At 47.6% G+C, this 15,435-nt stretch overlaps 1 protein-coding gene across 7 annotated transcripts in view; it reads right to left on the reverse strand.

Annotated features, from left to right (window-relative positions):
* PANX2 (pannexin 2) overlaps positions 1 to 12,467 on the reverse strand; it is a 35,366-nt gene extending 22,899 nt beyond the window's left edge. For 3 of the 7 annotated variants that reach the window (XM_081211615.1, XM_081211618.1, XM_081211614.1), the window contains exon 1: positions 11,445 to 11,468. Coding sequence is in view for 1 of the 7 variants with exons in the window: in XM_081211611.1 (XP_081067737.1) it covers positions 11,445 to 11,670 (226 nt within the window). In the remaining 6 variants the exon portion in view is untranslated. Of the gene's footprint in view, positions 1 to 11,444; positions 11,802 to 12,318 lie in introns of those variants that run through there. The other 4 variants (XM_081211611.1, XM_081211613.1, XM_081211619.1 and 1 more) reach the window with 4 other exon arrangements.
* Positions 12,468 to 15,435: the final 2,968 nt, after the last annotated feature.

The raw sequence follows: 15,435 nt of genomic DNA on the forward strand, positions 1-15,435 counted from the left end.
AAGAGAATGGTGTGCAATTTTTTTGTAATGTACAACAGCACTTCAAGGAAAACACAACTGAAGTCATTCCAAAAGACAATATTGGAGTACCCCAAATCATTTACTCATGTACGCACACAGTATAGAGCTAACTGAAAGGCGACACACATGGAGATATACATTGATCACTGCAATGATTACCTAATTACAATGTATAATTAATTTTTTTTTGTATAATCTTAGAAGGAGTGTGTGGCTGTGACTATCATGAAGGTACACCTGAATTTCCCACTCTACTACTACCCATCACAAATCTGCAGGGCCAGAATGGTAGTCAAGGAAACTTGCCCGCCATTAGTGAAACATGCCTTATAAGGTATCAAGGAACCACACTATCCAAGGTGAGGGAATATGGAGTTCTGTGTGGTGCAAACGAACCAGCGGAGCCGTTCTGGTGCTTCTGCCAGTGTGTTTGCAGAGCACAGATCTCCTCACTTGTCTCACAAGTATGTCCCACCTGCTAGGAAACCAGCACAGTGGCTTCACCCCACCTGGGGAGCTGATTCAGCTGAGATATAGCCTTTGGACCACCACATGCTTTTGGTTATCACATTAAAGCTTTTTGTGAAATGTGCTAATAAAAAGGGGAAATCTTATCCAAATCACCTAATGGGCTGCCAACTCTCTTTAGCTCTTCAAATCTATCTGTAATAAATAGCCTGAGTTGTCTTCAAATTGGTTCCACTCAAGAGTAGACCCAAATGAAAATGGCAGTCCTAGTTAGTCATGACCATAGATTTAAACGGGTCTTCTCTGACTAGCACTGGATAGCACCCACAGGGATTTATGTGAAGGGCAACCCAGTGAATTTAGAAAATTGGGAAATATGGGCAATCACAATGTGAGCAAATTATGAGGCTTTCCTTGCAGTGAAATGTATAACTATTATTATTATTATTATACGTTATACGTAGGGCTGCCTCTGAAGACAGTTCGGAAACTTCAGCTAGTACAGAATTCAGCGGCCAGGTTCCTCACCGGAGCAAGACGGTTTGAGCATATTACACTAATCCTGGTCCGACTGCACTGGCTACCAATTAGTTTCCAGGCCCAATGCAAAGTGCTGGTTCTGACTTATAAAGCCTTAAACGGCTCAGGACCGCAATACGTCAAGGACTGCCTCTTTCCATATGAACCTAGCCAGACCCTGAGACCGTCTTCTGAGGCCCTCCTTCATGTGCCTCCTCCTCAAGAGGTCCGGAGGGTGGCAACACGAGAACGGGGCCTTCTCTGCAGTGGCTCCCTGTCTGTGGAGTGCTCTCCCCAGGGAAGTTTGCTTGGCGCCTTCATTATACATCTTAGGTGCCAGGCAAAACCGTTCCTTTATAACCAAGCTTTTGGTTGACATGATTGACATGCTATACCAGGCTTCCTCAACCTCGGCCCTCCAGATGTTTTCAGACTACAATTCCCATCATCCCTGACCACTGGTCCTGCTACCTTGGGATCATGGGAGTTGTAGGCCAAAAACATCTGGAGGGCCGAGGTTGAGGAAGCGTGTGCTATACCCTTTTAAAATGTGGCTCTTTGGGGGGGTGTTATTGCGTTATTGTTTTTGTTTTTATTCTATATATTGTGATCTTTTCTGTGAACCACAATGAGACCTCTGGGTATAGGGCAGCATATAAATTTATTATTATTATTATTATTATTATTATTATTATTATTATTATTATTATTCCATCACCCTCCATCCGAAAATCACAGGGCAGTTCACAAATAGTGGTCATATTCCTCAATAGTGCCATAGAAATAGAAGGGTGATTAATAATGGAGATGCAATAAGGAGCTGGATAATAATACTGAAGGTAGTACAGAAGATAGCCCTTGGATAATTAAGCAGGATTTTTTAAAAGCATGTTGTTGCTCCTGAAATAAGCGCACTTCCCTCTTAATGTCTCTGCACCAGATCTAAAATGTAGCTACAGTTCAGAGCCAAGCCCAACAATGTGCCGGTATTAATTGTGCATAAAAACTGGACCATGTCCACTTAGGCAATTAATTGTTTTCAAACCTTTGCCCTCTCAAATTCAATTGCTTGTCCTGGCGCACCGGAAAACAAAATGTTCACTTCATCTTTACCTTTGGGAATGTTTGCGCCAGCTGCTCCTATTCTGAAGCTGCTCTGTGCCCGGAATGTTATTTATTTGCTTGTAACACTTTGTCCCCAGGAACTGAAAATGGTCGGTCAATTTGTTCCAGCGACCATGCCAGAGTCACACATTTTGATGGGCTACCTGAAGGATGCCACACTCAATATTCTCTGCAGGCCCTTCAAACACTCGACAAAGAAACAAAAAGCTAGAGGCAATAATTTTCTGCTTGGAGCTTCGAATTCCTCTACAGTGGTACCTCGGGTTAAGTACATAATTCGTTCCGGAGATCCGTTCTTAACCTGAAACTGTTCTTAAGCTGAAGCACCACTTTAGCTAATGGGGCCTCCTGCTGCCGCCACGCCACCAGAGCATGATTTCTGTTCTCATCCTGAAGCAAAGTTCTTAACCTGAAGCACTATTTCTGGATTAGCGGAGTCTGTAACCTGAAGTGTACGTAACCTGAAGCGTATGTAACCTGAGGTACCATTGTAGCTTTTGAAAAGTTTTGAAGAAACTTACCGTATTTTTCGCTCCATAAGACGCACTTTCCCCCTCTTAAAATCTAAGGGGAAATGTCTGTGTGTCTTATAGAGCGAATGTGTGGTCCCTGGGGCTGGGGGGGGGGATGGGACCTGGGCTTCCCTTGCCAGCCCCGACAAGCTCTGAAGGGGCACTGCGCAGAGAGGGGGAGAATTTTTTTTTCTTGTTCTCCCCCTCTAAAACAAGGTGCGTCCTATGGTCGGGTGCGTCCTACAGAGTGAAAAATGTGGTATATACTGGCGATAGTCACAGCCTACCCACAGCATTTTGTACCAGCTGGAGTCTTTCAGTCTTTCAATATCACAATGGTCAAGTCTTGGGGTTATACTATACAGTCATACCTTGGACGTCGAATGGAATCCGTTCCGGAAGTCCGTTCGACTTCCAAAATGTTCAAAAACCAAGGTGTGGCTTCTGCCAGGCTGCAGGAAGCTCTTGCAGCCAATCGGAAGCCACATCGGATGTTCGGGTTCCAAAAAACGTTCGCAAATCAGAACACTCACTTCCGGGTTTGCAGCATTCGGGAACCAAAACGTTCGACTCGCAGGGCGTTCGGGATCCAAGGTACGACTGTATGCTACAGTTTGACACGTTTCTCAAAGCAGCTTCCACAGCGAGCCGTTCCTAATTCATCTCTAGCCAAGGTGCAAACACCTTTGCCTAGGCCAGCAATGGTGTCCAAACTTTTTTCAAAGAGGGCCAGATATGATGAAGTGAAGGGCCGTGAAGTTGTTAACCTTTTTTTAGGATTGAAGTCGTTGAGGGTTTTTTTAGGATTTTACCCCAGGAAATAAACTGCCATAGGGGCCAGATTAAATCGACCGGCGGGCCAGATTAGGCCCCCGAAATGGACTTTGGACATGCCTGAGGTGGGGGGTAAAGACATTCCTGCCCCCTTAGTGTGTGTACAAGCAGAAACAAATTTGACCCGAATGAAGCCATGCTGATGCGAGCAGCTGAAAGGAAAGAGCTGTGAAATTCCCCATGAATAAAACAACTACATTGCGCTCAAAGGCGGTAATGTGAGCACATCCTAAATAAAAACAGAACTCAGTCTGCTGCCGGAAAGCTGTGTATCTTTTAGTTATTACGTTTTTCTTCAGTTCAGAAGCCTGCATGTTCTTACATCGACGGAAAATGGTTTAACGGAAGGCCCCACAACTTAACTCTTGCTACTTTGCCATCTTCGCCGCTGCCCCACAAAAACCAACCAAGGGATTAATGTGAGCACCTAAAAGGTTTCACTAAAAACCCAAACAATTTGTTGGATCAGTAATTTTCAGTGGGCTGTATGATTCACTTTCTAAAAGCTCTGGGGTGTTTGTGCTATGGTCATTCAAGCTGAAAACGTATTGCTTTTAAATGCCTCAATGCAGATTCACACAACATTAATAGCTATTCACAAAGAGACAATAATTTCCATATCATATCCCATTGCTGTTCCCAGCCAACCCTATTCCACGGTACTAAATGGTCACTTGGAAACTCAACTCTTCTAACTATAGACTTATATCCGGAATCTTGCATGCCCCGGAGGTTCCCAGCCATGTCATTCGCCTGCCAGCCAATCCGCTGGCTGGGGGGGCGTGGCCGGGCCCCATTTAAACTGAGGCGTGAGCCGGAGCGCTTCCTCTTGGCTCACTTCCCCGATCTCCTGCCCTCCCTCCCTATTTTCAGGTTTAGAATTTGGCCTCGCTATGGACCTCGGTTGGTCACCGTTGAGGGGCCTGGTAGGAGTTTTTCCACTTGGCAAATTGGCACGGACCATCTGGTTTTCACCTACCTCGTAGCAATCGTCACAACTTTGTAAGGTTTGGCGGTTAGGCATTGGTTGATCTTGTGATGGGGGAGGGGAGGTGTGGCCATCACCTGCCCCTCCAAGCTTAAGGGTCTTCCGTTAAAGGAATCCGGGGTGTGGATCTTGTCTGGGCTAGGGCCATGACACTGTCGGAGTTGCGCTCGACCGAGCGACTCTTCCGGAATTGCCTCCGACGTGATTAATGACCTGAGCCTCTGATAAGGCTCCAGGCACATTCCCCATTACTCAGAGTATCCAGCACAAACGAGAAGTTTGAGCTACATGGCTAAAGGGTTTTATTACTAAGCTATGCAGGCAGAAAAGAAATACGTCCTCTCTCTGTGAGAGCAGAGAGCAATCGAAAAACAAAGGAACAGGAAACCAGTAACATCACATCCGTCTCCTGTCTTCCGTGAGACTTCCAACAGTCTGGAATCCCAGGAATGTAAACAGAGTCCTGTGACTCCAAGAGCACAGTGGCAACACACAGAAACTAACATCCACGACCTCGTCAGGAACCCAGGGGGAGCTCAAGTTGGTTTGAATTGATGGGGCTCCCCCTATTGGTAGTTGACCCTTACAGGACTCCCTGCATGGTGGGCAGGAGTCAGGTATAGTTAGGTCAGTTCCAATGCCTAAGCCAATACCACTCACATCTGTAACCAATAAAGTTGTGGCCTAAATTTGCCCAATAACATTAACCTAATATCTGTGTCCTTGTGTCTTATTCATCAACGAGGGGGTGGTCTCGGGGTCTCGACACGCAATACATGTGTTAAATCTTCAAGGTTACCACAAGACTCTTGGTTGCTTTAGCTGCACAGTTATCCCTCTGGAAATTGCCACTTGAAAAGAAAAGAAAAGAGACTCTTTTATAGTTTGCAGCCTATTGCATTTCTATATCCTCCAGCAAAAGGTGGGAAGGGGGAACCTGGAATCCTTCAGAATGCCTGAAGGTGTACACAGATATGGAGGAAATCAATAAGGGCAGGGCTATAGCTTGGTGGTGGAGAATCAGTCTTGAATTCACAAGGTCCCAGGTTCAATTCCTGACATCTCCAGGAAGGGATAGGACAGACCGCAGCAGGGTGGATTTGATTTAAATCAAATCGATTTAAATCACGATTTAAAATCATGATTTAAATCACTAGTCAGTAAGACTTGATTTAAATCATGTTTTTACAGAAAGACCCATTCTTCCTGGTATAATCTTAATATTTACCAGATGAAGGTTTTATTTTTGGAATAATAAATTTTCAGAGTAGTTTTTACAGTTATATCAAAAATTACTAATTTGGTTATACTATTAGAAATACATAGACAGATAATTATGAAATTATTGTGAGGTTCATTAAGTTAACTATTTATATTTGGACAACTTTTCTGTTGTGCTTTATTGGAAAGAGAAAAATAATCATTTCCTTAACAACAATTTAAACAATCTAGTTAACCAAAACAGTAACATTATAGCATACGTATCCATGTTTGTTAACTGATGTGGTTAAACAATTAGAACAAAACTTTGAGTTCTAGCACATATGAAAAACTTAAAACAAATCCTTGTTTCCTTATTTATTATGTAACTTAAAAAGAAATCTATCTTTAGAAAGATTTTTCACCCAAAAGCATTCTATTTTAAAAATCTGATTTAAATAACAAAAATCTGTTTTATTATTATTATTATTTAAATCATTGATTTCTATCCACCCTGGACTACAGTCTGGAACCCTGGACAACCACTGCCAATCAGTGTAGGGAGCACTGAGCTAAATAGACCTGATTCGTCTTAATCCAGTTTCTTATGTTCCAGTGATGACAAGTGATTACTGTGCTTTATCCGCCTGCCATGAAATCCTTCGAGCTAAAACCAACCCTGGTGGTGCCTTCAGGTGGACTTCTGAGGCTGAAGCATAATAGGCAAGGGCATGTGAATTTTAAAGAGTCATGACAAAGGGGAGCAGTTATAAGAACTCGGGGCAACAGCACCAAACCACAAGGAGACCACGTGCCAGTAACAGGGCAGAGAAAGGGCAAAAGAAGGCCGACACCCAAAGACTTGATTTTCACAGAGGTAGGAAAGCTAGAGGTTCGGAGTACGTTGTCAGCAGTATGCTGATGACACTCAGCTCTGCTTGTCCTTTGCATCTGTAGGTGAGGCAGTGGAACTGCTGGACCAGTGTCTTGCCTCGATAATGGACTGGATGAGAGCCAGCAAACTGGAGTTCAATCCAGATAACACTGAAGCACTGTTAGTGGGTGGTTCCCTAGACCGGATAGGTGGGAGGTCGCCTGCTCTTGTTGGGGTTGGACTTCCCCTAAAGTAGCAGGTTTGTAGCTTGGGGGTACTCCTGGATCTTGAAAGACCTACATTGGCTCCCAGTATGTTTCCGAACACATCTTAACACGTTTTAGTGATGTTCACTGAGGTCCAGTTCCGAGGGCCTTCTGGCAGTTCCCTCACTACAAGAAGTGGAGTTACAGGGAACCAGGCAGAGGGCCTTCTCGGTAGTGGCACCCGCCCTGTGGAACGCCCTCCCACCAGATGTCAAAGAGAACAACAACTACCAGACTTTTAGAAGACTTCTGAAGGCAGCCCTGTTTAGGGAAGCTTTTAATGTTTGAAGCATTACTGTATTTTAATATTTTGTTGGAAGCCGCCCAGAGCGGCTGGGGAAGCGGGGTATAAATCATAAATTATTATTATAGACCTCCAGGTATAGGGCAGCATATAAATTGAATATTATTATTATTGGTCACTCAAGGCTCAGGTGGCCTCAGTGGCCCGGAGTGCCTGGACTCTGTGTGGGAGGGGTCTTGTGTGACCGAATGCTCCTCTGTACCAAAGTGCTCCTCTGCTCAGAAAAGTAGGTGTCAAGGGAGCAAGGTGGTGCTAGGAACCCAGAAGGCAAAACTGAGATACCTAGTGTGGCGATCACACAGGGTCCTTGGACGTTTAACTGTCTATTGATCCCTGTGCCACCACTGTGCTCGCTTCCCCGCTGCCACCAACCCGTGTAAACCAACAACTCTGGTAAAACACTGAGTCCAGATAGTTGTTAAAAGTGAACCAAAAAACCCACAAGTTTATTTTACAAACATTAACAAGTTTATGGTTTCTCAGATACAGGGACGCGGACTTAGAAAAAATATTGGGGGGGCCCGGGAAAGCTCATGAATAATAAATAAGCTCATGAATATGCAAATAAAGTGGCTCCGGCCCTAAATAGGGCAAGCCACGCCCCCCCAGCCAGCCGATTGGCTGGCTGGGAGGTGTGGCCAGTCGGGATTCCCCTGTTCTCGCGGGATTTCCGGCAGTGCCTTGGCAGTGGCGGTGGTGCTGCGAAGCAGCGAGGCAGGAACCCCCGCCCCCGGAGATTCCCTAATCTCGCGGGGGACGGCCGGGGCTCTCCGATTAGGGCGCGCGGCTGGCTGGCTGGCGAAGGAGCAGGTGGGGAGGAGGCGGGGGACGGCGGCGGCGCTCTGCTGGAAGGGCGCCCGAGATTATTGGGGGGGCTGAGCCCCCCAAAAAATTTTTTTGAGGGGGCTCGAGCCCCCTCAAGCCCCATGGAGTCGGCGCCTATGCTCAGATAATATTCCTGTCAGTATCTTAACTTTTGTTTCTTTACTGGCCTATACCTTCCTAATACCTTCTGACTGATTATCTCAACTGTTTGACTGACTCCTCTTAACAAATTCTCTCACACTCTCACACCAGACTAGCCCAACCCACAGACTTATCCTCTCTGTCTCTTCTAACTCTAGACTGTCTTCTCAACCACCCTAACTCTAACACCTCCAAAAAACCCCTCTGTGCTTAAACCTTATGCACAGTTAACTCTGCCCCTTGGGTTCCCATTGGTTAGTCATTTTACAATTAGCTAACCCTTTCCTTATGAACCCGGTATGATGTCACACTTTTAGGAAGGCAAACGACACACTGAGGAGCAGGAGGGATGGCAAGCAGTGCTCCGTGAAGAACAAAAAGCAAGGGCAGCTTATTTGCAAAGGCAGCGCAGCATCTCTGGGGAAAATGGGAATCACTCGCCCAGTTGCACACCCTCAGCAGCTGCAGCAAAAATACAACCATGCGCTTCAAGAATGGAAGAGGCAAAGTCTCTGGGAGCAGCTGGACACTGTGCGTCCTGTTGTTTTTTGAGGGGAAGAGATCCCGAAATAAAATTTTGAGCATGTTTGTAATTGTGGTTCTGGAGAGCAAAATTCTAGCCGCTTTCTGTTCATTATGACCCCCACTCCAAAACCCTCTGGTTGGTGGTTCCAGTGAGGCCACAGACTCCACTTTCAACTGCTTTTTCATGGAAGACCAAGTTGGATAGTACATCTCCCTCTCAAACTGTTCCAGTTTACCATTCCACCTTCCACAGTGTTCCTGGCCACTCCTCCCCTACCAACCCCAATCACATCCTGGTGCTAAGCAGACGCTTGCAGATATAATAAATAAGCAATAACTTATACAGTAATTGAGCGTCTTCAAATAACGGCTCGTGCCAGAATACTACATTTTGTTGTAATCCTTGCAACAAGAACCCGGTAAGGTAGAGCGGTGCGATTACACAGGATCAAGACTGTTGCTGCACAACGCACCAAAACTTTAGAAGGCATCTACCTATACTTTGGGAGAGTGGAGAAAATGTGGTTTAAGTGTACGGCGTGGTTCATCTAAGGCAGCGATGCCAAAACCCGAGGTCCTCCAGATGTTGATGGTCTCCAGCTCCCCAAGGGTGGGGGGATTCAAGTCTGGCAACATCTGGAGGGCCAGAGGTTCCCCACTCCTGGTCTAAGGGATTCAAGAGTTCATGGCAGAGATGAGATTCAATCAGGCCTGTGTGTTTTTCTGATTCGAAGCTGAGCCTCCACAGTGCATCAAGTCTAGCCCCACTACTAAGCCCTTGGCCTTTCCCATTGCACATTGCCAAGTTTCTCCTCTCTGGGAGGTTTCCACCACGTGGCACCCATGGAGGATTGCTTTGATCAGAACCCTAATAAATGCCTGTTTTCATAGAATCATAGAACTGTTTGCCTGGCGCCTTCATTATACACCTTTAGGCGCCAGGCAAAAATGTTCCTTTTTAACCAGGTCTTTGGTTGATCTGTTTGACATCCTGTACCCTTTTAAAATGTGGCTGTTTTCTGGGGGAGTATGATTGGGTTGTTGTTTTGATTTTGATTATTGATTATATATGTTGTGATCTTTTCTGTGAACTGCCCTGAGACCTCCAGGGATACAGTGGTACCTCGGGTTACAGACGCTTCAGGTTACGCGGTTTCGGGTTGCGCACTGCGCCAAACCCGGAAGTACCGGAATGGGTTACAGTGGTTTCTCAGGTTACATATGCTTCAGGTTACATACGCTTCAGGTTACAGACTCCGCTAACCCAGAAATAGTACCTCGGGTTAAGAACTTTGCTTCAGGATGAGAACAGAAATCGCGCGGCAGCAGCGGAGGCCCCATTAGCTAAAGTGGTGCTTCAGGTTAAGAACAATTTCAGGTTAAGAACAGACCTCCGGAACGAATTAAGTACTTAACCCAAGGTGCCACTGTACTTCCGGGTTTCGGCGCTCGCTCACGCGCAGAAGCGCTAAATCATGCTTTGTGCATGTGCAGAAGTCCAGAATCGCGACCCGCGCGTGCACAGACACAGTGCAAAGGTGCCTCCCACACGGATCACATTCGCAAGCCGAGGTTCCACTGTATAAACTCAATAAATAAATAAATATAACTGGAAGGGACCGTGAGGGCCATCTAGTTCAAAACTCTGCAATGTTCAACAATCTTTCGCCCAAAGTGAGGCTCAAACCCACAACCCTGAGATTAAGAGTCTCGTGCCCTACCGACTGAACTATAATGATTATTTGCCAGGAGGATGACTCCCCAGGGGCAAAAGTAGGCTTTATTTCACACACGTCAAAAACCCAGTTTGGCACCCCATTAACATTTGCATACACCGACCCACAGGCTGGGAGCCTCAATGGCACCCCTCTGGAGGCTTCATCGGGGCAATAACCGGACTAGCGCTCCCCCTAGCTACAGCCCTGCGCCTCCCTCATTCATCTAACTACTTGAGAATGGAAGGGAATTGTGTGTGTGTGTGTGTGTGTGTGTGTGTGTGTGTGTCCCAACCACTGCTATCTCCCCACCTCTCCCCTCCTCGGCAAAGCTTCTTCTACAGCTGCCAGACAGGCGGACTTTCAACAGGTGAAGCTGTCCCCCATTTCCGAGGTGCAGCAATAGGAGTGGGGAAAGGCTTCACCGGCTGGACGTCTGGTTCCTCCTAGCAGCGCAGCAACAAAACTGCCAGCACATTTGCAAAGCTTAGGCACGATTTCAAACTGGATGCCTTGAGATCCCTGTATTGCAAGCATGTCCAACAGGTAGATCGTGATCTACCAATAGATCACTGGACATCTGCGGTAGATCACTGGCTCCCCCCAAAGAAGCTGAACAACTGTGGCTCCCCTAAAGAAAGCTCAACAGGTCAAGAGAGCCAGTGTGGTGTAGTGTTGAGAGCGGTAGACTCGTAATCTGGTGAACCGGGTTCGCTTCCCCGCTCCTCCTCATGCAGCTGCTGGGTGACCTTGGGCTAGTCACACTTCTCTGAAGTCTCTCAACCCCACTCACCTCACAGAGTGTTTGTTGTGGGGGAGGAAGGGAAAGGAGATTGTTAGCCGCTTTGAGACTCCTTCAGGTAGTGATAAAGCGGGATATCAAATCCAAAATCTTCTTCTTCAACATTTTACCTCCTCCCTGAAAAAAACGCAACAACTTTGACCCAAGCCCCCCAAAAGGGGGTAGATCACTGCCAGTTTTTAACTCTGTGAGTAGATCGCAGTCTCTTGGGAGTTGGCCACCCCTGCTGTATTGCAAATCGGTTGGACTGGATTGAGCCTTAGGCTCCCCTCCCAATTCTCCCATTCCATGCTTTCCACGCTGCTGCCCTGAAGGCCCACCTTACCGGCAAAGTTCTTGGTGAAAACCAGCGTGACGAGGACGATGGGGATGAGGACGGTGCCGATGGTGACGACGCGGTCGAAGGGCAGCTCGAGTTTGAGCTGCAGCAGCAGCGCCGCCAGCGAGCCCGCCTTGTCGTCCTGCGCTCCGGGCAGGATCAGCTCCTTGAGTTTCTCGCCCGCCAGCAGCGCCGTGGCCATGTCCGGGTGGTTCTCGATGATGTGTTGCATAAGCGGCGCTCCTCACCCGGGCGCTCCTGCCTGCAGCAGGGGAAGCGTCGCCGTCGCCGCCTGGCCGGAGGAGATCCACGAAATCCAGGAGAAGATCCAGCGGATCCCGAGCCGAGGAAGGTGGTCCCGGCCTGCGGGGAGGAGGAGCGACACCGGAGAGCGATGAGAAAAAGAAAAAGCCGCACGTGGAGACCGAGGAAGGCGACGAGGCACCATCTCCCTTTTTGCGCAACAGCCGCGTCCCTAGCGAGACTGCGGCAACGGCGATCGGGGGGTGCCCTTGGCGCCCGCAGCCGCGGATCTCCGTGCCCGTCATCCCCCTCTCCCCAGGCCTCCCTTCCCCAGGCGGCGGCGGAGATTAAGCGCCATGCAATACCGCCGAGGACCAGGTGCCGGCGGGCAGCCCTGGAAAGGCGCGACCCCGATTGCGCCAAGCTGGGTGGTTGCAGCCAGCGCGCAAAAACCAGCGGGCAGGGAAAGCGCCGCGGGGGTAAAAAACCCCCTGCGTGGATAAGAATAATAAAAACCAGCGCGGTAAACATGTTATCGCGGCTCTGCTGCGCAATAAAAGCCCATCAGAAGCTGGTTATATATAATTCCTATATAGAACATATATACACACACAAAGACACACACAGATGTATGTACCAAGAAGCTTGTTGCAGAAGTAGAATTGTCCTTTTCCGGTTACCTTGATGGAAGTCTTTTTTTTAAATCCCCGCGCTTCTCCTGCTCCAAAGCCGAGAGAGGAGCGCAAGGGTGACTCGGCAAAATCAGAGATGGTAAAGGAAAAAAATAAATAAAATCCGGCTGCGGCAGGCTGGCAGGACTCCGGCCTTCACATAGTACTTCCTCTTGGTCCCCAAGTCTAGTGCAGGATCTCCCCCAGCCCCTCTCCAAAGAAGAGAGGGGCGATTTGCAAAGGGCAGTTGCACGAAAGGAAGCGTCCTCCGCGGTAGCCGCCGCAACGAGCTGTTGGAGAAGGCGCTTTGCAGCGGCGAAGGAAGCCCCCCAGCGGAATGCAATGGGTTGAACGCCGCCCAGAGGTCGTTTAAGGTCTCCGCTTAAACATCTGGAATTGGCGGAGCTGCCAGCAGCGGCAGGAGCGGGGGCTTTGCTCCAGGAGAGAAGGGTGGCCGCGAGGAGGCACAGGCTGCGGGCATTATCGGCTCAGAAGCTGCCGAGTCACCCAGTGCAACACGTTGCGCCTCGAAGTGGCGACAGACAGCTTCTCCTGCCGCTGCCTGGGAATGGCTCGGCGGCATCTCCGGCTGCTTTTGAGACTGGCAGCCTGGTTAGAAGCGACGGAGGAGGAAAGGGTGGCCAGGAAAGCCGCCTCTGGGCCTCATTGCGGAGGCAACCAAAGGAACCCGGCGGCGAGCGCTGAAGCGCCGCAAATGCAAATGCAGAAGGGGATTTATTTCGCTTGCTAGTCGCCCCATCCTCTCCCCCCCTCTCTCTCGACACCTAGCTCTTGTTCTGCAATGGCATTAGTGCAGCCAAGTGACACGCGAGAGCGCATAGGGACTGCAGCCCTGGGTGGTGGTTGTTATAATTTGTTGTTGTTGTTTAGTCGTTTAGTCTTGTCCGACTCTTCGTGACCTCCTGGACCAGAGCACGCCAGGCACTCCTGTCTTCCACTGCCTCCCGCAGTTTGGTCAAACTCATGCTGGTCGCTTCGAGAACACTGTCCAACAATCTCGTCCTCTGTCGTCCCCTTCTCCTTGTGCCCTCCATCTTTCCCAACATCAGGGTCTTTTCCAGGGAGTCTTCTCTTCTCATGAGGTGGCCAAAGTATTGGAGCCTCAGCTTCAGGATCTGTCCTTTCAGTGAGCACTCAGGGCTCATTTCCTTCAGAATGGATAGGTTTGATCTTCTTGCAGTCCATGGGACCCTCAAGAGTCTCCTCCAGCACCATAATTCAAAAGCATCAATTCTTCGGCGATCAGCCTTATTTGTGGTCCAGCTCTCACTTCCATACATCACTACTGGGAAAACCATGGCTTTAACAATACGGACCTTTGTTAGCAAGGTGATGTCTCTGCTTTTTAAGATGTTGTCTAGGTTTGTCATCGCCTTTCTCCCAAGAAGCAGTCTACCACACTCTGAACTAAATACACTGAATATATTTATGCAAACAATTAGATTTGCATAATGAATTCTTGTTTCAGAATTTGTTGCTTTTTAAGTACAGTATACAGCCTTTAATATTCTGTGTTGGATTACTGCTCCTATCTTTATTGTATTCAAATTCCACGAGGAAGTTTAGGCAAAGAGAGTGACTAGTCTCATGGCTGAGCAGGATTTGAACAGTTATCCAGGGCCAAGCCCAACACAATGGTTTGGGTGAGCCTCACATGCAGTGGCGTAGCGTGGGGGGTGCTGGGGGGGCCGGCCGCACCGGGCGCAACATCTGGGGGTTAGGGTTAGGGGGCGCAAATTACTTGCCTTGCCCCGGGTGCTGACAACCCACGCTATGCCACTGCTCACATGGTAAGTCAAACGACAGCTAAGTATGAACAACTATGTGTACTCTCAGAGCTACAATTCCAGGAGTGGTTTAACAATCCACCCCTCTTCCTTGGGAACTCTGGAATTGTATCTCAGTGCGGGGGAATAAGGACTTCCTAACTCTACAACTGTGGGCAAAACTGAAAAAAGCTATACAACTTTGGCCATAAAAAAGAAAAAGAAAGAAAAAGCAAAGCTCAACAACTTTGCCAAAAAAAGCTCAACAATCGTAGCATAGTGCAGGTGGGACCTTGAAAAAATGGCAGCTGCTTCATTCCTCCCTCTAGTTGTCTTGCTGCCATGCTACCCGAACCAACAGTTGGCTTAGCATTACTTCCAAACCTGGGCTGGACCTAGACTCATCAAAGAAGTGTTTCAGCTAAACGCGTTGTAAACTTTGTATGAGAAATTGGGTTGGCAAAAATGGAACCCCACAGCGCCATCTGGTGTCACAGTATTATAATGCATATACAGTACAACGCATATAAAGCACTTTTTCTTATATAAAGCCAATATAGCTGAGTCCCTGATCTCATGCTTTGTCTCGCTCCAAAGAAACCATAAGCTTGTTGGTGGCCATGGTCTGTCTCACTTGGTAGCAGCAATAGTGATACGGACAGCTTTGGCTACTTCGCCCTGGACTCCATCTGCCTGTGTGGAATATTATGTAAGCAAATATAAAAGTACACAGTACACTGTATACTTGTAAGCAAATGCAAAAGTCACAGCAACTTATGGTGAGAACTGAGCACTATGCAAAACTCAAGACAATAGAGCTTCTTGTTATATTATAAAGGATGGGAATTCTTTAGTTTTCCAGATATTGCTGTACTACAACGCTCATCATCCCTATTTGTCATGCTGGTTGGCGATAGGCCGCCATCTCTGTTCTAGAGCAACAGAACATTTCTGATTCTTCTGAAGCTAATGACTGAATTAAATCTGATTGCAAATACACAGCCTAGACTGAGTCATTAATACTTGAAATGACTCATCCTCCTGAATAATTTATGTATGTCGCCCAGACTTATTGCTTTAGTATTATTTGATTTCCCCCCATCACCATCTAGGCCTCATTATCTGTCCAGACTGAACTTTAGAGTATTGCTGCTAAAGATCTGTACATTACCAGTGAGCTGTATAGTACAGATGGCAGAAGGAAGTGTTAATTTGCTAGTTGGATTAAGTAAATACAGTTCAAGTAAAACACAGAAGTGCATCTTGAATTTCACCTTTCTATAAAAGCAAGGAAGT

This window comes from Podarcis bocagei (genome assembly GCF_964188305.1).
Source record: "Podarcis bocagei genome assembly, chromosome: 10".
Lineage (NCBI taxonomy): Eukaryota > Metazoa > Chordata > Lepidosauria > Squamata > Lacertidae > Podarcis > Podarcis bocagei.